This window comes from Aquarana catesbeiana, linkage group LG08 (genome assembly GCF_042186555.1).
Source record: "Aquarana catesbeiana isolate 2022-GZ linkage group LG08, ASM4218655v1, whole genome shotgun sequence".
Taxonomy (NCBI): domain Eukaryota; kingdom Metazoa; phylum Chordata; class Amphibia; order Anura; family Ranidae; genus Aquarana; species Aquarana catesbeiana.
Genome location: NC_133331.1, coordinates 131,778,686 through 131,802,029, shown reverse-complemented (window position 1 = coordinate 131,802,029; position 23,344 = coordinate 131,778,686). Strand labels below are relative to the sequence as shown.

General features: G+C 41.9%; 1 protein-coding gene across 4 annotated transcripts in view; it reads right to left on the bottom strand.

Moving 5' to 3' along the window:
• The window catches only part of HECTD2 (HECT domain E3 ubiquitin protein ligase 2), a 150,255-nt gene that overhangs the window by 101,496 nt on the left and 25,415 nt on the right, over positions 1-23,344 (bottom strand). For all 4 annotated transcript variants that reach the window (XM_073596408.1, XM_073596410.1, XM_073596409.1 and 1 more), the window contains exon 2: positions 13,278-13,407. In XM_073596408.1, the coding sequence (XP_073452509.1) occupies positions 13,278-13,407 (130 nt within the window). The remainder of the gene's footprint in view (positions 1-13,277; positions 13,408-23,344) is intronic.

Below are 23,344 nucleotides of genomic sequence, written 5' to 3'. Positions count from 1 at the left end.
AACTTGGCGGGTTCAGGACGCAGGGCTCTGCGCCCTGAGCCCACCCTTTTTTAAAGCCAATTGGAGCCTCAGAATTATGTGATTCAAAAAAAAAAAAAAACCCAGTTGAAATCCATGTATCCGGCGCCCTGCATGTAAATTAGGGTATGGGCGAATGGATGGGCCGCCACTGCTCCACTCCAAGTCACCTGAAGCCAAATTCCTCAGCTCAAAAAAGTTCTGCAGATTTTTTTGTAGCTCGAATCAGGCAGATTTGAGTGCTTTTGGGTGCATTTTTATTCCCATAGAAATGAATAGAAATGCGCCATTTGCTCATTTTTATGCGCATTCGCACGTTTTGTCACATGTGTGTCTGGGATTTTCAGCTCCAATTAAGAATTGTAAAACCTGAAATGGCAATAATATATGAATAAATAAATGTAAACTAAATTCACTAATAACTAAAAATCATTATAAATGAATTAATAAAATGTAATAGTACATAAATAATAATTAACCCCTAACCTTAAAAAAAATTAAATACATTATTAATAATAATAATATTAATAAATAACCCAAACAAAAAAAATATTATTATGAATACTAATAAAATAGTAATTTATTTATTTAATTTCTGTTAGGGTTAGGGTGTTTAGTTAGTTATTATTATTTTTTCTTTCTTAAGGGTTAGGGGTTAAGGTTAGAGGCTAATTATTTATTTACTATTATTTAGTATTCATTTATTGAATTTATTTATATTTTATTTTACTTTTTAATTATTGGTGTATTTATTTTACATTTATTTATTTATTATTATTATTATTATTATTAGTAGTAGTAGTAGTAGTAGTAGTAGTAGTAGTAGTAGTAGTAGTAGTAGTAGTAGTAGTAGTAGTAGTAGTAACACCCTAACCCTAACAAAAAAATAAATAACCCTTTATCAGGAAGCTAGTTCAGCTAATACTAATTATAATGCTAATGCAAATTCTTCTGCAGCTAATGCAAATTCCCCGTTGTCTTACGGTGTATGACCCTGGCTCACCTGTTATCAAGCTACTGGCACGCGTGCTTCTTTGAGCCTTGTACCTCTGTCACCACATGCCCAGACCAGAGCTGCAAGGGAAGCCCTCTCACCAACTTGGCCTCCAAACAAGGTACGTGACACCCTAACCCCTAATACAAACCCTAACTCCAACTCCTTATCCTAACCCTAACCTAACCTTAACTCTAACCCCTTACCCCTTACCCTAATGAAAAAAAAAAATAATAAACAAATAATAATAGTTAAAAAAAGAAATAAAAGCTAAGGGAAAAGCTAAAAAAGCTGAAATACCTAGCAACAAAAGATGCAACAGATGATTGATTGATTGATGAGTTTTCTCTATTGGCTAATAAAAGAACGCCAGAGCTCAGAAATGTGCACAAGTCACGCTTAAAAATGTGCCAAAATCGCGCATAAAATTGTGTGAAAAAATGCCAGGAAAACGCTCAAACATGCTATGCTCAGGTGTGAATGCAGCCTGAGTCTAGCTGTGTGCATCCATATAAACATCCATAAACAGTTCTGGCAAGTCACATCTCTCCTCCCTCCTCCCTGTAGTTTGGCTGTTGGCAGCTGGAATCTATTGCTCTACTGTCCACAGTGTCCGCTGAGGATTCAAGAAGTTCAGGAGGGACCAGAGCTAAAAGATCCTGAACGAGGCAGCAGTGACAAGTACATCAGGTAAGTGTTACAGGACAAGGGGTGAGGATGGGGTGTTAATAAAAGTACTGGGGCATTTTATTACCTTAATGCCTTGAATTAGGGGTGCACTGAATGGGTTTTTTGGTGCCGAAACCGATACCAAAAATGAAAAAGTGAAGGCGGTGATCCCCACGGCAGACATCACCTATTTGAAGATCCTAATTGGTGGCCTGAGGAGCACTTATCTAAGGGAGCACAAGAAGGTCCAGGATTCCCAGAGATCCGGAGCTGCAGATGACATTTATGTCCCCAGGCTGTGGTACTATGACAGGCTGCATTTTCTGGCAGGTCAGACTGAACCCAGGCCAGCACTCTCTAATCTTCCTTCCACACTTCCTTTCCCCCCAGCTGAGGCTTCTGACGCCCAGCCTGGGCCTTCCAGGCAGCAACATGTGGAGGAGCCCAGCTTGAGCCAGGTATAGCATTCCTCTAAATATTCATGGTTGTCCAATCAATGATGTTAACTAGATGTTAGTTTGGAGTATTAATTTCTGATTGTGATTGATAAGGCAAAAACTAAAACCATGTCCCTTTTTCATACACAGGAAAGTCTCCACCTAGGAGGTGGCCAGGCCAAGCAGGCTGCCTGATATCCAGGTCCCTCCCCTCCACCTTCAAAGACAAAGTGGCAGGAAGAGGAGTAACCTGGAGGAGGCTGCCATAGGCCTCTTTTGGAAGGCTACAGAGGCCCTGAGAACCCCCCACAGTGTGGAGGAGGACTTTGCTGGCATAACTGCCTGCAAAATGATGCAGATGGAGGAGGGGCAACGACTCCTGTGTGAGTCCTTAATTTTGGAAGCTCTCAATAAGGGGCTGAGGGGCCAAATAACATGTGCTAACCACATTTGTGACCTCACACATAGTCCTCCTCCTCCTCCAGGTCCCACTCCTCCTCCTCCTCCTCCTCCTCCTCCTCCTCCAGGTCCTACTCCTCCTCCTGCCACATTTCCAACACCAGAGCCACAGCCGGGAAGGAAGCGTGGAAGGAAGACCAGAGAGTGATGGCCTGGGTTCAGTCTGGTCTGGCAAAATATGCAGCCTCTTGAAGTACCACAGCCTGGGGACATACATGTCATCTGCTGCTTTCATGATCTCTGGGACTTCTAGACCAGACTGCACTCCCTTAGATATGGACTCCTCAGGCAACCAATTTTGCAGTAAAATAATTGATGTCTGCCCTGGCGGTCAAAGGCTTTACCAATTTCTGCTGTTTCTCCAGCGTTGCCTCCCTCTTTGTTTGGTTATGAGCCCTTAATAAATGTTTTTTGGTTTCAATTAGACTTGCCTATGTGTGTTTTCCTTCAAAAAGGACAGTTTGTTTGTGAGGATTCAGGTACATTTCAAAAATACAATGTGAAATTAACAAGAGACACCAACACCAAGCAACCTCCTTGAGATTAAATAATACAAGATAATAATGGTGTTGTGGTAACTTGACACACAAAACACACAGAAAAATATTCAGGATGTTAAATAACTAAAAAAAAAAAAAAAAGATCAGCCTTGAAAAAAATACAAACCAAAAAAAAATTTTAAAAATCACAGGGTTTAAAAAAAAAAAAAACTACTTCGTTCTTCCTGCATTATGAAGAAGAAGACAGTGCGCTGTATTAAACAATTTTAAAGATTGCAGCATTACGAAAGTGCTCTATCCATTCCGAACGCTAATTTTACCAGAACGAGCTGTTCCGTCTCGGAATTTCTTCTGAGCATGCGTGGCACTTTGTGCGTCGGAATTGTCCACACACAGTCGGAATTGACGCGATTGGATTTTGTTGTCGGAAAATTTTATAGCCTGCTCTCAAACTTTGTGTGTTGGAAAATCCGATGGAAAAAGTCAGATGGAGCCCACACACGGTCAGAATTTACGACAACACGCTCCGATCGCTCCGACCGTGTGTACGGGGCATAGTATGTCAGACAGGATCAGGACAGGGCAGTGTTAGCAAGACGAAGCCAAGAACAGTGCTCTATCTATGGAGGAAAGCTGTCAGCGTTAAGGCGCGGTTGTCGGTATGATCAGCAGGAGTAGCATTGTCAGTGTGCAGTGCCGTGGGGGTTAAGAGTGCAGGATTTGTTGTTTAACATACTGTTAGAAACAGTGAGCCCGCTCGGTGAAGTCACTGAACGGGCTCACTGTTTCTAACAACATGTCAAACAACAAGTCATGCACTCTTAACTCTTGCGGCGCTGCACACTGATAATGCTCCTCCCGCTAATCATACTGACAAGCCGCTCCTTATCACGGTGTGCTGACAGCTTTCCTCCAAAGAGCACTGTTTTGCTTTCTGCCTTTCAGCTGCTTCGTCGAGGAGGGAGGGAGGGGAGGAGAGAAGAGAGAGGAGAGGACTGGACGGGGGCGCTCCAGAACGACTCCCCCGTACTGGGCGGCACCAGGGGCGGTGCCCCGCCCCATTTTCGGCTCTATTATCGGCGTGTTTTCTCTTTCGGCAAAGTGCCAAAAAGCCAGTTTTGGCCGATATGTTTCGGCGGCCGAAATTTCGGTGCATCCCTACCTTGAATGCATTAGGCTTAATAAATAAATGAATATTTAACCCAATAGATTAGTTTTACGTACATAAGCTTCTAAACAGCATATGCCAATGAAAGTGCATAATACAGTACATAGAAGTATTTTAATATGCTCATGTGGCCTGTTACTAAACCCTCAACAGTAAAATCAGTCTGTATATACAGTAAAGTGTGCTTGTTATACTCACTGTGGAACCTAAGGGGTTAATCCCCTGCATTGTGTAAAAAGGCTGTTTGAGCCTGTCTCTCTGAAAATCCCCTCCTTCCACAGTCCCCAATCCATCTCCTGATAAAATAGAGCCTTGGAGGCACTCTGCACATGCTCAGTTTGGTGTGTATTGCTAGAGAGTTTTTATTTTTTATTGGGAGAGAGCATGTGATCAGCACAGGGCCAATCGGCACTGTCTAGACAGAGGGTCGGGGGTCCTGCAGCATCATAGGACAATCAGGGGAGAATGAAAACTCGTCCAACAAGCTTTAACCAGACACTGATAAAGGTCACAAGACTGCTATATACTGCGGATGAGAAAATGTTTTTAGCAGGTTATGTTTACTAAAACTATTGCATTTGCATTTCCATGTTCTGTGTACTGTGGGAGACCAGATATAGTGAATGCAGGGTCCTGGGTTTAATAACAAAAAAAGTGTACCCTTTAGTACTACTTCACTAACACCACTCATGTAGGAACAGAGCAGGGAAGGCTCACACTATTTTTTGTCTGAACTACATGAGGAGTGCCATTCGCAGAAATTAGATTGAAATGTAGGAAATACCCTACTTCAGTTACGTACAGTCAGGTCCATAAATATTGAGACATCGACACAATTCTGATCTTTTTGGCTCTATACACCACCCCAATGGATTTGAAATGAAACAAAAAAGATGTGCTTTAACTGATGACTTTCAGCTTTAATTTGAGGGTATTTACATCCAAATCAGGTGAACGGTGTAGGAATTACAAAAGTTTGTATACGTGCCTCACACTTTTTAAGGGACCAAAAGTAATGGGACAGATTAGCAATCATCCATCAAACTTTCACTTTTTAATCCTTTGTTGCAAATTGTTGTTGCCTGAAGTCTGCAACGCATAGACACCACCAGACGCTGGGTTTCATCCCTGGTGATGCTCTGCCAGGCCTCTAATGCAACTGTCTTTAGTTCCTGCTTGTTCTTGGGGCATTTTCCCTTCAGTTTTGCCTTCAGCAAGTGAAATGCATGATCAATCGGATTCAGGTCAGGTGACTGACTTGGCCACTGCATAACATTCCACTTCTTTCCCTTAAAAAACTCTTTGGTTGCTTTCGCAGTATGCTTCGGGTCATTGTCCATCTGCACTGTGAAGCGCCGTCCAATGAGTTCTGAAGCATTTTGCTGGATATGAGCAGATAATATTGCCTGAAACACATCAGAATTCATCCTGCTGCTTTTGTCAGCAGTCACATCATCAATAAATACAAGAGAATCAGTTCCATTGGCAGCCATACATGCCCACGCCATAACACTACCACCACCATGCTTCACTGATGAGGTGGTATGCTTTGGATCATGAGCAGTTCCTTTCCTTCTCTATACTCTTCTCTTCCCATCACTCTGGTACAAGTTGATCTTGGTCTCATTTGTCCATAGGATGTTGTTCCAGAACTGTGAAGGCTTTTTAGATGTTGTTTAGCAAACTCTAAGCTGGCCTTCCTGTTTTTGAGGCTCACCAATGGTTTACATCTTGTGGTAAACCCTCTGTATTCACTCTGGTGAAGTCTTCTCTGGATTGTTGACTTTGACACACATACACCTACCTCCTGGAGAGTGTTCTTGATCTGGCCAACTGTTGTGAAGGGCGTTTTCTTCACCAGAGAAAGAATTCTTCGGTCATCCACCACAGTTGTTTTCCGTGGTCTTCCGGGTCTTTTGGTGTTGCTGAGCTCACTGGTGCTTTCTTTCTTTTTAAGGATGTTCCAAACAGTTGATTTGGCCACACCTAATGTTTTTGCTATCTCTCTGATGGGTTTGTTTTGTTTTTTCAGCAAAATGATGGCTTGCTTCACTGATAGTGACAGCTCTTTGGATCTCATATTGAGAGTTGACAGCAACAGATTCCAAATGCAAATAGCACACTTGAAATGAACTCTGGTCCTTTTATCTGCTCCTTGTAAATGGGATAATGAGGGAATAACACACACCTGGCCATGGAACAGCTGAGCAGCCAATTGTCCCATTACTTTTGGTCCCTTAAAAAGTGGGAGGCACATGTGCAAGCTGTTGTAATTCCTACACCATTCACCTGATTTGGATGTAAATACCCTCAAATTAAAGCTGAAAGTCTGCAGTTAAAGCACATCTTGTTTGTTTCATTTCAAATCCATTGTGGTGGCGTATAGAGCCAAAAAGATTAGAATTGTGTCGATGTCCCAATATTTATGGCCCTGACTGTATTCATTATTGATGTACAAAAACATTCCACTAGTATAACTGTAGAGTTGGATAATGGCTGGTCTGAAGAAGACCAGTGGGTGCTGCAGATCACCACTGTGGCAGACAGACAGTCTGGCTCACATGAGGTGCCACACACCAAACCAACCATATTATACTTTAATGCTGCGTACACACAATCGGAAATTCGGCCAGCAAAAGACCGATGAGAGCTTTTGGTCGGAAAGTGCGACCGTGTGTATGCTCCATCTGACTTTTGCTGGCCGAATTCCAGCCAGCAAAAGATTGAGAGCATGTTCTCAATTTTTCAGTTGGAAAAAGTTCCTATCCGAAAATGCGTCTGTAGCAATTCCGACATGGAAAATTCCTACGCATGCTCGGAAACAATTCAACGCATGCTCAGAAGCATTGAACTTCATTTTCTCGGCTTGTCGTAGTGTTGTACGTCACCGCGTTCTTGACGGTCGAAAGTTCAGCGAACTTTTGTGTGACCATGTGTATGCAAGGCAAGCTTGAGCGGAATCCCGTCGGAAAAGCCATCACATCTTTTTTCCGACGAGAAGTCCGATTGTGTGTACGCGGCATTAGAGGTTTACCTGAAGAAAACATTACTGACCTTGGCTGCTATGGGTTACAGCAAAGTATTACTCTTTGTGCATTGTTGAGTATGTTTCTGTTATTATTATTATTATACAGAATTTATATAGCGCCAACAGTTTAAGCAGCGCTTTACAATATTTTACGTACGTTGTGCTAATAGAAGTCTGATGACTTTCCCAAGAAGCTTGAGAACTGCAAATTCAGGGATTATAGAACTGGATCAGCGAGTGGAAAAGATTAGCCAGCATTACATTTAAATAGATACTACTGCCATCTGCATAAATACTATCCTGTTTTATTTTTTCCTTGCTCAGAAATGCACAATTAGATTTTTTTGGCATTTCATTAACCTTTAATTAACATTTTCTTCTTGCTTGTGTGTATCTAATTGAATTGTTTGTAGAAATATATTTGGAATATCTGCAATTGCCCCAAACAGCAATGTTTGTTAGGATATTTTTTCTTTTATATGCCTTCAAAGCCATTTCATTTAATTCTTTGTATGAGCCTAAAACTTACTTATTAGGATACCCAACTGGAACAGGTCAGCTTGGTGTAAATCTTCTTTCTACAGGCGGTCCCCTACTTACAAACATCCAACTTACAAACGGAGGGAGACAACAGGAAGTGAGAGGAAATCTACCCCTAGGAAGGGAGATTCTCTCCTGTAAGAGCTATTATGGGAAAAAGGTGTCTCCACTGATGCTTTATCACCAATTCTTGTTTCCCTAATAACTCCAAATTTTCAAAATTCAATTGTCATTGGGACATAAAGTGAGGTGAAATCTTCTGAACAGGGGCACAGACAGCAAAACAAATGTTACAGGGGTGATAACCCTTCCCTATGGTATCCAAAAAGATTAAAAATAGATTTTTTTGGCTGGAGCTACACTTAAAAAATGTACCTATTCCAACTTACAAATAAATTCAACTTAAGAACAAGCCTACAGCCCCCATCTTGTTTGTATATGTTAAAAAGTTCTGGAGCACAAATATTTGCTCGTTTCATACACAGACTCGGCCTTCTACTATTCAGTGCTATCTTATTGTTCTGCTCTCTTGCTCTTTCACACAAATAAAGTCTATGGGCCAATCAACTCCAAGGCCTTATGCACACTGCTGCTGTTAAACTCACGTTTTTGTGAGTATAATAATTTTTTTTTCTGCCCTTGGGCCTCATTTACACTTGCTTTGGCTTCAACACACATTAATTGCTAGTTTACGCATGCTTCAAAACATGGCTTCAGACACGCTTTGTTAACCACTTAAGGACCCAGCCTCTTTCTGAGATTTGGTGTTTACAAGTTAAAAACAGTTTTTTTTGCTAGAAAATTACTTAGAACCGCTTAACATTATATATTTTTTTCTAACACCCTAGAGAATAACTTGGTGGTCGTTGCAATACTTTCTGTCACACCGTATTTGCGCAACAGTCTTACAAGCACATTTTTTTGGGAAAAATACACTTTTTTGAGTTAAAAAATAAGACAAAGGTAAAGTTAGCCCAATTTTTTTTTAACAAACGAAATTTGTGTCCTTTTTTTCCCACAAATAGAGCTTTCTTTTGATGGTATTTGATTGCCTCTGCAATTTTTATTTTTTGCGATATAAACGGAAAAAGACCGAAAAATTAAAAAAAAAAATTCTATTTTCTACTTTTTGTTATTAAAAAAATCCAATAAACCCAATTTTAGTCATACATTGAGGCCAAAATGTATTCAGCCGCATGTCTTTGGTAAAAAAAATGTCAATAAGCGTATATGTATTGGTTTGCGCAAAAGTTATAGCGTCTACAAACTAGGGTACATTTTCTGGAATTTACGCAGCTTTTAGTTTATGACTGCCTATCTCATTCCTTTAGGTGCGAAAATGGCAGGGCAGTACAAAACCCCCCCCAAATGACCTCATTTTGGAAAGTAGACACCCCAAGGAAATTGCTGAGAGGCATGTTGAGCCCATTGAATATTTTATTTTTTGTAACAAAAGATTGAAAAATGAAATGAAAAAAAAAAAATTACACAAAGTTGTCACATAATGATATATTGCTCACACATGCCATGGTTATATGTGGAATTACACCCCAAAATAAATTCCGCTGCTTCTCCTGAGTACGGGGATACCACATGTGTAAGACTTTTGGTCCCACTTTTTAAGGGACCAAAAGTAATGGGACAATTGGCTGCTCAGCTGTTCCATGGCCAGGTGTGTGTTTTTCCCTCATTATCCCATTTACAAGAAGCAGATAAAAGGTCCAGAGTTCATTTCAAGTGTGCTATTTGCAGTTGGAATCTGTTGCTGTCAACTCTCAATATGAGATCCAAAGAGCTGTCACTATCAGTGAAGCAAGCCATCATTAGGCTGAAAAAAACAAAACAAACCCATCAGAGAGATAGCAAAAACATTAGGTGTGGACAAATCAACTGTTTGGAACATCCTTAAAAATAAAGAACGCATCGGCGAGCTCAGCAACACTAAAAGACCCGGAAGACCACGGAAAACAACTGTGGTGGATGACCGAAGAATTCTTTCCCTGGTGAAGAAAACGCCCTTCACAACAGTTGGCCAGATCAAGAACACTCTCCAGGAGGTAGGTGTATGTGTGTCAAAGTCAACAATCAAGAGAAGACTTCACCAGAGTGAATACAGAGGGTTCACCACAAGATGTAAACCATTGGTGAGCTTCAAAAACAGGAAGGCCAGATTACAGTTTGCCAAACAACATCTAAAAAAGCCTTCACAGTGCTGGAACAACATCCTATGGACAAATGAGACCAAGATCAACTTGTACCAGAGTGATGGGAAGAGAAGAGTATGGAGAAGGAAAGGAACTGCTCATGATCCAAAGCATACCACCTCATCAGTGAAGCATGGTGGTGGTAGTGTTATGGCATGGGCATGTATGGCTGCCAATGTGACTGGTTCTCTTGTATTTATTGATGATGTGACTGCTGACAAAAGCAGCAGGATGAATTCTGAAGTGTTTCGGGCAATATTATCTGCTCATATTCAGCAAAATGCTTCAGAACTCATTGGACGGTGCTTTACAGTGCAAATGGACAATCACCCGAAGCATACTGCGAAAGCAACCAAAGAGTTTTTTAAGGGAAAGAAGTGGAATGTTATGCAATGGCCAAGTTAATCATCTGACCTGAATCCGATTGAGCATGCATTTCACTTGCTGAAGACAAAACTGAAACTGGAATTACACTGTTGTAATTCCTACACCGTTCACCTGATTTGGATGTAAATAACCTCAAATTAAAGCTGAAAGTCTGCCGTTAAAGCACATCTTGTTCGTTTCATTTCAAATCCATTGTGGTGGTGTATAGAGCCAAAAATATTAGAATTGTGTAAATGTCCTAATATTTATGGACCTTACTGTAAAATATTTAATGGACACAACGTGCCTCTCAGAAAAAGCTTGAAGTGTCTACTTTGCAAAATGGGGTAATTTGTGGGGGTTTTGTGCTATCTTGACATTTCATGGCCTCCGAAACTGTGATAGGTAGTGAGGCAGTAAAATCACCATTTTATGTCCATAGAAAGCCTGAAGGCGGTGCTTGGTTTTCGGGGCCCCGTACGCGGCTAGGCTCCCAAAAAGTCTCACACATGTGGTATCCCCATAGTCAGGAGAAGCAGCAGAATGTATTTTGGGGAGTTAATTCCACATATTCCCATGGAATGTTTGAGCAATATATCATTTAGTGACAACTTTGTACAAAAAAAAAAAAAAAAAAAGTTTGTCATTTTCCCGAAACTTGTGGCAAAATATAAAATATTCCATGGACTCAACATGCCTATCAGCAAAAATCTTGGGGTGTCTACTCTCCAAAAAGGGGTCATTTGGGGGGGGGGGGGGGTTGAACTGTCCTGGCATTTTATGCACAACATTAGAAGCTTATGTCACACATCACCCACTCTTCTAACCACTTGAAGACAAAGCCCTTTGACACTTTTTTGTTTACATGAAAAAAAAAATTTTTGCTAGAAAATTACTTTAAACCCCCAAACATTATATATTTTTTAAAAGCAAAGGCCCTACAGATTAAAATGGTGGGTGTTGCATTAATTGCACATCGATTTTTAAAACGCAATTTTTTTGGGGAAAAAACATTTTTTTTAATTTTAATGCACTAGAACACACTATATTGGCCAAATGTTTGATGAAATAAAAAAAGATGATCTTATGCCGAGCACATGGATACCAAACACGACATGCTTTAAAATTCTGCACAAACGTGCAGCGGCGACAAACTACATACATTTTTAAAATCCTTCACAGGTTACCACTTTAGATTTACCGAGGAGGTCTACTGCTAAAATTACTGCCCTCGATCTGACCTTCACGGTGATACCTCACATGCATGGTGCAATTGCTGTTTACATATGACACCAGACCGACGCTTGCATTCGCCTTGGCGCGTGAGCACGGGGGGACAGGGTTGCTTTTTTTTTTATTAAACTGTTGCTTTAATTTTTTTTTTTTTTTATAATTTTTATTGTTATCTCAGGGAATGTAAATATCCCCTATGATAGCAATAGGTAGTGACAGGTACTCTTTTTTGAAACGATTGGGGTCTATTAGACCCTAGATCTCTCCTACGTCATGAAATGTTCGTAGCTTCCGTTTTTTTAGGCCATAGAGCTGATTGGAGCCCTTCTGGTCTCCGATCAGCTCTATGGTCAGCTGGCAGAACCACCGGCTATATTCTCGGGTTCCCTGTTGGGACAGGAGAGCCCGAGAAAACCATGGAAGATGGTGGGAGGGGTGGGGGGGGACGTTCCCTCCCACTGCTTGTAAAAGCAGTCTAGAGGCTAATTTGGTCGACCAAAGAAGTTGAGTGCACATGCTAAGCGTCATATCAAGATTGTCTTTGGGAAATAGATGTATGGCTATCGTCCCAGAAGGAAGCCTCTTCTAAAGATGATGCACAAGAAAGCCCGCAAACAGTTTGCTGAAGACAAGCAGACTAAAGACATGGATTACTGGAACCATGTCCTGTGGTCTGATGAGACCAAGATAAACTTATTTGGTTCAGATGGTGTCAAGTGTGTGTGGCGGCAACCAGGCGAGGAGTACAAAGACAAGTGTGTCTTGCCTACAGTAAAGCATGGTGGTGGGAGAGTCATGGTCTGGGGCTGCATGAGCGCTGCTGGCACTGGGGAGCTACAGTTCATTGAGGGAACCATGAATGGCAACATGTACTGTGGCATATTGAAGCAGAGCATGATCCCCTCCCTTCGGAGACTGGGCTGCAGGGCAGTATTCCAACATGATAACGACCCCAAACACACCTCCAAGATGACCACTGCCTTGCTAAAGAAGCTGAGGGTAAAGGTGATGGACTGGCCAAGCATGTCTCCAGACCTAAACCCTATTGAGCATCTGTGAGGCATCCTCAAACGGAAGGTGGAGGAGCACAAGTTCTCTAACATCCACCAGCTCTGTGATGTCGTCATGGAGGAGTGGAAGAGGACTCCAGTGGCAACCTGTGAAGCTCTGGTGAACTCCATGCCCAAGAGGGTTAAGGGAGTGCTGGAAAATAATGGTGGCCACACAAAATATTGACACTTTGTGCCCAAATTGGACATTTTTACTTAGGGGTGTACTCACTTTTGTTGCCAGCGGTTTAGACATTAATGGCTGTTGAGCTATTTTGAGGGGACAACAAATTTACACTGTTATGCAAGTTGTACACTCACTACTTTACATTGTAGCAAAGTGTAATTTCTTCATTGTTGTCACAGGAAAAGATAGAATACAATAATTACAAAAATATGAGGGGTGCACTCACTTTTGTAAAATTCTGTATCTAAACTGACAAAGTAAACACATAAAGAAATCAAATTATTTATGCAAAAAAGAAAGTAAAATGATAAAGTAGCCAGCCTCAGTATTGACTCTTAAAGCTGCATTTATCCAGCACGGTTTTGCACACTGCGGTGCTTGCTGTTTTTCTCTGGAGCAGCTGTGCACACAATACTTTTATTTACCGTTTTTGCTGTTGGGTATAACAAGCTGCGTAGGTGAGCATCTGTTCCCAGCGGCCTCTTTCTTTTGGTTGATAGTTGAAATGAAACTGCTGAACGTCGAGAACTGGCCCTTAGCTCCTCTCTCCATCCCCTGTAATTAAAGGAAACAATTACTGCAAAATTTCGTTTTACAGCTAATGTTCCTTGTGTGATTTGAACTATCACTAGAACATGTAGGAACACAAAGTATCATTACACTATAAGAAAGCTGCAATTTCTACATAAACAATCTTCCTACACTCAATCTGTGAATAAGTCACTGTTGACATAATACTAGTGGTGAGTGCGAAGAGGAATTATGAAAAGTTTTATACTGTAATTATGGGTGTTGCCGCTTCAATGTCGCTATTGTAATTTATATTAATAAAACAGAAAGCAGGGAGAAAAAGTTAATTGTCTTCTAAGTGCACAAAAAGAAAAATTCAAAACCCCAACCTTTTTTTTTGTTTAAGTAGATAATGTAAGCTGGGCAAAGAAATCCTCAGCTTGGTAACAGAATTTATTAAAGCTTACATTCCTTTACTCCTCCCTGCCCAGCCCCTGCGTCCCTTGGTTTTGATGCCCAGGGGACCAGATGGACTTCCCAATCATGTGACCATTGTGCCCATCCTGCAGCTTTAAATCATGATTAGAGACTGACACTGTCATTGACTGCTTGGTCACAGAAACCTGGGACATCCATGGACACACATATGTGGTGTGTGGGCATTAAAGCCCACCCTCCTTGCTGTTACATAAATGCATTACATTGGCAGCAGGATGTTAAAGTGGAGTTCCACCCAAAAGTGAAAGCTCCGCTTATCTTCTTCCTCCCCCCTCCGGTGCCACATTTGGACCTTTCGGGGGGGAGGAGGAAGCAGATACCTGTCAAACCTGTAAGGGCACTGCGGCGACCTGTCATTTATGGCACCTCCTCCTTCCTCCCGCTGCCTTCTGGGAAACACACAGGTCCCAGAAGACAGCGGGACCATTTGGAAAGCGCAGCGCGACTCGCACATGCGCAGTAGAAAGGCTTCACTTCCTGTTTCCCTTAGTAAGGATGCCGGTGCCTGCACCTGAAGCCGATGGATGGGTCAGCTAGGGGTGCCGACATTGCAGGCTCCCAGGGCAGGTAAGTGTCCTTATATTAAAAGTCAGCAGCTACAGTATTTGTAGCTGCTGACTTTTAATTTTTTTAAATACAGGCTGGAGCTCCACTTTAACCATTTGCCGACCACCTTCCACATATATATTGCGGCAAGGCTGCGCAAACCGACGTACCTGTACGCCAGTCTCTGTATGAGATACAGTGGGCAGGTGCCTGCCGCCAGAGGTACATCGCGATACAGAGAGGCAGAACGGTGATCTGCGGGGATATGTAAACAAAGCGGATCCCCGTTCTGACAGGGGACAGCACTGAGATTTCCTGTTCCTAGTGATCAGGAACAGCGATCTCTGTGTTGTCCTAGTGAGCCCATTCCCCACACAGTTAGAACACACCCAGGAAACACAGTTAACCCCTTGATCGCCCCCTACTGTTAACCTTTTCCCTGCCAGTGTCATTTATACATTGATCTGTGCATTTTTTTTGCACTGATCACGGTAATAATGTCACTGGTCCTCAAAAAGTGTCACTTGGGGTCAGATTTGTCTGCCGCAATGATGCAGTCCCGCTAAAAATCGCAGTTCGCCGCTATTACCAGTAAAAACAATAAATAAATAATAAAAATGCCATAAACCTATACCCTATTTTGTAGACACAATAACTTTTACGCAAATCAATCAATATATATACGCTTTTTGCGATTTTTCTTACCAAAAATATGTGGAAGAATACAAATTGGCCTGATAAATTTATTTTTGGATATGTATTATAGCAGATAGTAAAAAATGTTGTTTGTTTTTTTTTTTAATCGTCAGTCTTTTACTATACAATCTGATTGTAAAATCTTTTAGATGTACCCAAATGATGTAATATTTGGACAAACCAAAACAATACTTTTGTATCCAATCAGAGAGGCCACTGTACTACATGGTAGATGTAAAGGAGATTCAGACCTTCAAGTGGACTTCAGCAGCGTGTGCAGAAGACTAGCCTCAGGTGATACACAAATCCTCTTTCATAAGTTGTACCTGTTTTTCTGCAGTTTTATCTTCTCTACAATCATTCAAAGTGCAGAATTTTTACCGCTGTCCGTACTGAAAATGTTCAAATGGCTGGTAAGCTATAACATGTTACATCTTTGTTCTCCTATTTAGCTATCTTTTAGGAATGCCTGCAAAAACCCAAGAAACCTTCCAAACCTAAATACCATTAATGTAACGAGCCCCTGCTCGCTCGATTCCACTCTCCCGACATTCCTCTGCGGCTATAGAATCAGATTGCAGATCGCAACATCTGATGGTTCGGTCATCCGATGCTCCGGGACTAGAACTACAGCTATGTGCCGTTCTAATCCAGTTGTGTAGCTCAGAACAAACACCAGGCAGGCTGTATGTAAGTTCAAACAGGAATCTCTTTTATTGAAAAATACAGGCTCTTTTATACAGTAAAAGAGGGGGTGTATACCTCCTGCTCATATTACTCTGAACATACACCTGTGACCAGAAACCTAATTAACATGGGCTAATTAACTAATCCCTTTAGACAGCCTAGATGACTCAGACATGACCTTTAGGCCAGACTGGCCGTCTTGTAGCTCAGAAACCCCAATCAACATTATCGCAATAGCAGAGTTAATTAACACAAACAATGGGGATCTAATGACTCTTAGATCCCATACTAGAGAGTTATTTACAATACACATTCTAGCAGGCAACAGACAGACAGGTGGCTGGAATTGACATCAGCATCTCCTAACAGTATTTGTCCCAGCATTATGAATCAGCCACTATTTCTAATATGGCAAATCCAGGGTCCCCAGAGTCTGTGTGTCCTGGGGGACCAGGACCTGAATCCACAGTAATACCACCTCAAGGGTCCCCAGGCCTACAGCTCACAAAGAGCACCGTTCCCCCAAATGCCAGGGCCCACGATCGATCGGCAAGAGGCTAGCATTCAGTCCCCTCCAAAAGTCTCTCTCCCGGCTAGGTCTGTCACACCATTCAACTGTTCTGATGTTACTCTCCTGTCACCTATTGTGAATCTAAGCTGGTTCCAGCCTGATATCCTTACTACAGTAATATATTTAACAATCTTCAACTTATGTTCCGTTCACATACATGCGAATTGTATGTGTTTTGAACCGCATCTGTTTCGCATGACATATGGCTTTCTTTGTAGCTGGTTAACATATGTCCGCTGCAGTGGCAGTGCAAATTCACTGCGAATTTGGAAAGAGTCCTGTGTGCTTTTTGAGCACTGTGGTGCGGTTCAGATGCGAATTCCAGGCTATTGCCTTTCATGGGAACACATCTGAATCGCACATCGGATCAGTTTTGAACACGAATTTGATCCGGAAAAAACTAAAAAAACAGTGTGAGGGTTCCCCCCAGTCCATGCCAGGACCTGTCAGGTCTGGTACGGATTTTAAGGGGAACCCCGAGTCAAAATGAAAAAAAAAATCGGTGTGGCCTCCCCCGATGCTTTGTTGCATGCTGGGTCAGTGACGTTCCAAAGGGGCGGTGTCACCTGGTGATGTCGTTGGGTGGCCCCGCCCCTTACCTATTTAAGAACTGTCAGATGACGGCGGGCAGACGGCAGTAGCCTTTGTGACAGGCGGTGCATTATTTTCCTTTTTTCGATTACAGCAGTGTGGCGGGCGTCGTGATTGACAATGGATCTACACCGGGGGACATTTTTTTTTTTTTTTTTAATAAAGAAATTGTCAAAAACTGTGTATCTGTTTTTATTTATTTTTGACACTTTTTTTAGTGAATGAGTAGGGGTACAATGTACCCCATACTTATTCACATTGAGGGGCCGGGATCTGGGAGCCCCTTGTTAAAGGGGGCTTCCAGATTCCGATAAGACCTCCACCCACAGTCCCCGACAAGCACTGCCCAGGGTTGTGGGGAAGAGCCCCCCCTGCGCTCGCTTGTCACCACCTTTCCTGGCCTGCCAGGCTGCATGCTCAGATAAGGGTCTGGTATAGATTTGGGGGGGACCCCACACTGTTTTTTTTTTCTAATTTTGGCACTGGGTTTCCCATAAAATTCGTACCAGACCCAAAAGGGTATGGATTGGGGAGCCCCCCACGCCATTTCTTTCATTATTTTTCATTGCCGGCAATGTTTTTTACATTCAGCTGTCAGCGGAGTACTCCGCTGACAGCCGATGAATCATCCATTGTTAAGGATGCGGCGGCAAGCTTCCCGGCCTGCTCCTTAACATCTAGCTAATGTTAAAGATGCCAGTGGCCTGCGGTCCAAAAATTTGTATCTGAACCGCATCTACTGCTTAATGGCCCTGTTATATATTTTCCATAAAACAGTTTTTTTACGCCTCCTTGAAATATCCTACATCAACTTCTGAACTTTTCCTTTCCCCCTTATTTCCATTTGTTTGGAACAAGCAGTGCATGTTAGTTGCTGTCATGTGCATTGCTCTGTGCACACTACACATCTCATAAAGCATAGTCCCCTAGTCCAGGGGTGCTCAACCTTTTGAAAAGCGGGGGCCCCTTAAAAGATTTAGTAACCGGTTGCAAACCACAATGAACTATGGGCTTTTACTGCCCTCCAAACTGCAAATGTAACTGAGCCCTTACTGTCCTGAGCCCCCTATAGGCTACTTTCACATGTTGCAGTTTACTTTCTGAAAGTGCACCAAAACTTCTGCATTCAGGAGTTTTGATGCGTATTCAGAAAGCGCACTAACACTCAGGATATAATAGATGTCTATGGCTCAGTGCAGGAAAGCCTCAGGTGCACTGTGCTGCACCTGTGGATCAGTGTGAAAGCAGCCTAATAACCATTGCAAAACTATTGCTCATATATACCCAAACTCTGAAAAACTAAAAACATTATGCCGATTTCTGTGATTGCTGTGATGCCCAAACTGTGATTTTCATAAACTGGCCTATCTTCACTTTCTGCCTCAGCAGGAATCACCAGCTGTAGAAAAGGTTGCTGTCTCAGGCAGAGTGCATTTGGTATCACTCCGCCTGGAAAAGAGGCTGTCGCTATAGCGGAAGCTTCCGCTTCCTCCACAGCCGCTTGCTTCCTCTACTGCCGGCTCTATCCACAACACTGATGCTCTGGGATGGTGGGACGGCAACCCAAAATCTGGCCTTGCCAACCTGCCATGTCAGAGCAGGAGGTTGCAGGCCAAATCAGAGGGCTCAGCGGACCACCATTTGGGCACCCCTACCCTAGTCCATCTCAAGAGCAAGAAATAAACGGTGGCTACATTTCTACAGTGCCTTGCACAAGTATTCATCCCCCTTGGCTTTTTACCTTTTTTTGTTACATTACAGCCTTTTGTTCAATGTTTTTTAATCTGAATTATATGTGATGGATCAGAACACAATAGTCTAAGTTGGTGAAGTAAAATTAGAAAAATATATACATAAAACTATTTTTCAGAAATAAAAAACTGATAATTGGCGTGTGCGTATGTATTCACCCCCTTTGTTATGAAGCCCATAAAAAGCTCCGGTGCAACCAATTACCTTCAAAAGTCACATAATTAGTGAAATGATGTCCACCTGTGTGCAATCTAAATGTCACATGATCTGTCATTACATATACACACCTTTTTGAAAGGCCCCAGAGGCTGTAACACCTAAGCAAGAGGCCCCACTAACCAAACACTGCCATGAAGACCAAGGAACTCTCCAAACAAGTAAGGGACAATATTGTTGAGAAGTACAAGTCAGGGTTAGGTTATAAAAAAATATCCAAATCTTTGATGATCCCTAGGAGCACCATCAAATCTATCATAACCGAATGGAAAGAACATGGCACAACAGCAAACCTGCCAAGAGACGGCCGCACACCAAAACTCATGGACTAGGCAAGGAGGGCATTAATCAGAGAGGCAGCACAGAGACCTAATGTAACCCTGGAGGAGCTGCAGAGTTCCACAGCAGAGACTGGATTATCTGTACATAGGACAACAATAAGCCATATGCTCCATAGAGTTGGGCGTTATGGCAGAGTGACCAGAAGAAAGCCATTACTTTCAGCAAAAAAAAAAAAAATGGCACATTTTGAGTTTACGAAAAGGCACGTGGGAGTCTCCCAAAATGTATGGCGGAAGGTACTCTGGTCTGATGAGAATAAAATTTAACTTTTTGGCCATCAAAGAAAACGCTTTGTCTGGCGCAAAACCAACACATCACATCAGCCAAACAAAACCATCCCACAGTGAAACATGGTGGTGGCAGCATCATGCTGTGGGGATGTTTTTCAGTAGTCGGGACTGAGAAACTCGTCAGAGTTGAGGGAAAGATGGTGCTAAATGCAGAGATATTCTTGAGCAAAACCTGTACCACTCTGTGTGTGATTTGAGGCTAGGACGGAGGTTCACTTCCAACAGGACAATCACCCCAAACACACTGCTAAAGCAACACTTGAGTAGTTTAAGGGGAAACATGTAAATGTGTTGGAATGGCCTAGTCAAAGCCCAGACCTCAAACCAATAGAAAATCTGTGGTCACACTTAAAGATTGCTGTTCACAAGCGCAAACCATCCAACTTGAAGGAGCTGGAGAAGTTTTGCAAGGAGGAATGGGCAAAAATCCCAGTGGTAAGATGTGGCAAGCTCATAGAGACTTATCCAAAGTGACTTGGAACTGTGATAGCCGCAAAAGGTGGCTCTACAAAGTATTGACTTTAGGGGGGTGAATAGTTATGCACATTGACTTTTTCTGTTATTTTTTCCTATTTGTTTGCTTCACAATAAAAAAAAAAAAAAAAAAAAAAAAACATCTTTAAAATTGTGAGCATGTTCTGTAAATTAAATGATGCAAATTTTGCAAGGCACTGTATATACAGTGGGACCATGGAGAATGAACATAGCCACCTTCTATCAGGAAATTGGATCACAACAGCAAAAAATAAATTGTGGGAAGAGTGACATAGAAGGTCATTATTGGGTTAAGAATACATATATACTTGAAAAGAACTTTTCATTTAAACTTTTTATTATTATTTATTTATTACACTAGAGTTTAGTGTTGTTTTAACTCATTGCCTTACCATTAATAGTTACTGTATTTCAGAAAAGAAGGTGAGCAAAGGCGGGTTCCATGCTGCCTTAGTACAAGTTTAATTGTACTGAATATTACACATCTAAAATGAAAAAAATATTTTGTAATATGTAATTTCATAAAAGATATTAAAATAAGTATTCAAGGGTTTATTTCTAGAAAGGCGCAGAATTCTAATGAATATATGTTGTTGAAATGAGTGAAGGATAAAAGCAGAACAGCATCAAAGCTTTTTTTATTTTATGAGATCAATGGTTTTCAAAACAAAGGAAGTCAGACCATGGGAAAGAACCTCATCTGAATACGCTTATTGCAGCCGGCAGCGCTTATCTGGATAGATTGAATCTTCGTTTTCTGTGTAAAGTTTTCAAATAAGAACATTTTTGTTTTAACTCCAAAAGACAATCTAGAAAATGAGAATGTCAGCACTACCTATTTATATTGTGATACAGGGCACTGAAGTTCAGAATGTTATTTTTGGGTTAAGCTGTAAAATGTTGTCACCGTCAGACTGGGCTTAAAGGCAACCATGACTGTAAATCACATCATGTGACCAAATAAATACTATTTCGATTTGTGCAAAGGCTTCTGGGATTTTTAAAGTGTAGCCATTTCTTTCAGCACATGCCAGTGCCACCACATATCCAGTCTTAAAGTGGTTGTAAACCCTATGGGACCACTTTAACCTACAGGTAAGCCTAGATTTAGGCTTACCTGTAGGTGCAAGAAATATCTCCTTAACCTACAGGGTTAAGGAGATATTTTACAAAAAACGGCGCAGGCGCACTGAGCATGCCGTTAGTGAAGGCGAACATGCCGTCACTGACGGCACCCGCGCACATGCACCCGAGTGAGGTCATCGCGGCTCCGGCCAGTCACAGCGCCGGAGCTGCGATTTCCGGAAGTCAGATGGCAACGGCGGAGGAGGCGAACGAGGGTCACTTCGATCTGAGGTAAGTTATTCATAATGAACTAGGGTCACTTCGATCTGAGGTAAGTTATTCATAATGAACTAGTATGCTGTGCATACTAGCTCATTATGACTTTGCCTTGCAGGGTTACTTTTGTTTTTTTTTTAGGCTTTACTTCCTCTTTAAAGGGATTGTAAACTAGTGGTGCACCGAAATGAAAATTCCATTGCCGAAACTGAAAATTCAGGATGCAGTAGGCTGATTTCCTAGCATAGCTAGAGAACTGACCACGTGTGTTTTTCTGCTTAGTGTGGTCAATACAAAGAGAACAGGATACTTTCTCATACAAGTACACGGTACAGTAGACACGTATTAGGAATATGAAATGCTGGGTTTAAATATTCTAGTAATCTGTCTGTTCGGGTTGTTTAAAGCAGAACTTTAACCCCCATCCCCCGAACAGAATTGTGTTTTTTTCTGTGTTTATCTTTTTTTTCTTCTCAATTTTCTTTTCTTTTGCCCCCACCACCACCACAATTCTGGCCTAGGTAAGAATTATGTGTCACCGGTCCTGCAGCCTCCTGGGATACTTACACATCTCCCAAGAAGCTGCAGGATTGGACACACGAAGCAGCCAGGGGCGGGCCCATTGGTAGTTGGCTGCCCTCACCCAAAAGAGGCAGCCAGCTGAAGAGGACCAAGATAAAAGCACAGGATCCAATGTATGTCACTTGCATAGCAGATTGCAGTGGGAAAACGCTGGATTCAGTGTACGATGAAATATGTGTTTTGAAGAGAGGGCAGCACTACAGGTATCAGGGAAAAGAAAACATGGGAGGGTTTCAGTTGAGTACCATTTTATAACATGTTCCTATTACAGTACCTCATGGGTCTAGGTTTGTTAAGCCAGTGAATTGGTCTATCCCGTCTGTGTGTAGCACGTTGCATGGTTCGTGGCCTTTTGGCTTTGGCTGGTTGTGCACTTGTTAGTGTGCATTGGCCTGTGTCCCTGACACTGAGCTTGCATTGGGGTCAGAAATGTACTTAAACTATTTCCCCTATGGTAGCTAGTGCTGTGTCTTCTTGTCAGCTACCTAGTGTATGAGATTACTATTGTTCTTCCTTGCTAGTTACTGACCCGGAATTCTGACTCTGCTTGTGTCCCCTGCCCTCACTGCCAACACTCCTAATATCCTCTTGCCTGCAACACTGACTACTCTCTTGTGTGCCCCCTGCCACCAACTTAGCCTGGACACTGACTATTTTCTTGCCTGCCAACTGTCCCAACCTCTGCTGCAACTCTGAACTATATCATTATCCTAACCCCATAGTGTAGACACAATGTTCCCAACCTGGTGTCATCTTGCAGCAGAGTTCCCCATTGGCCACTGAGATCATAGGTCCATCACACCTTCTGGGGTGCTCTGGTGAAGACCAAGATGTCACTTAAAATGCTTGTTTTAAGTGAGTCCATGTCACCTGCCAGGGGTGTCAATCCTAACAGTAGTTGTGTTCAGTCAGCCATGTCTACCATTTTCCATTATCCAAATAAACTAAACCGCTTAAAGCCTAAATCTAGCCAAACCTATATATATATTTTTTTTAATTTGGCTAGACTGTAAATTAAGTTTTCATTTCTGTCTGTAACTCCATTAAGGTGATTTTCTTACTTACTGTCCCTTTAACACCAGAACAGGAATTTGGGGGAGCAGTTATTGTTGGAACATAACTAAAAGCATGTCCCCATTGGAAGAAATTCTCTTTCACTTACTTGTCCTAACAGGAATTTAGGGGTTATATCCCAAATATGGACACCAAAAACCTGACAGAGACTCTAAGCCTTTTGTGCTCTATCCAAAACAATATAAACATTTCTGGCTGGCATTGTATTTTAAAACAGATTTCTGCTTGGCTGGCATAGACTACTACGTATTTGTACCTTGTTGTTCAAGTTCCATTTGATCTTACAGACTGTCCCTAAAAG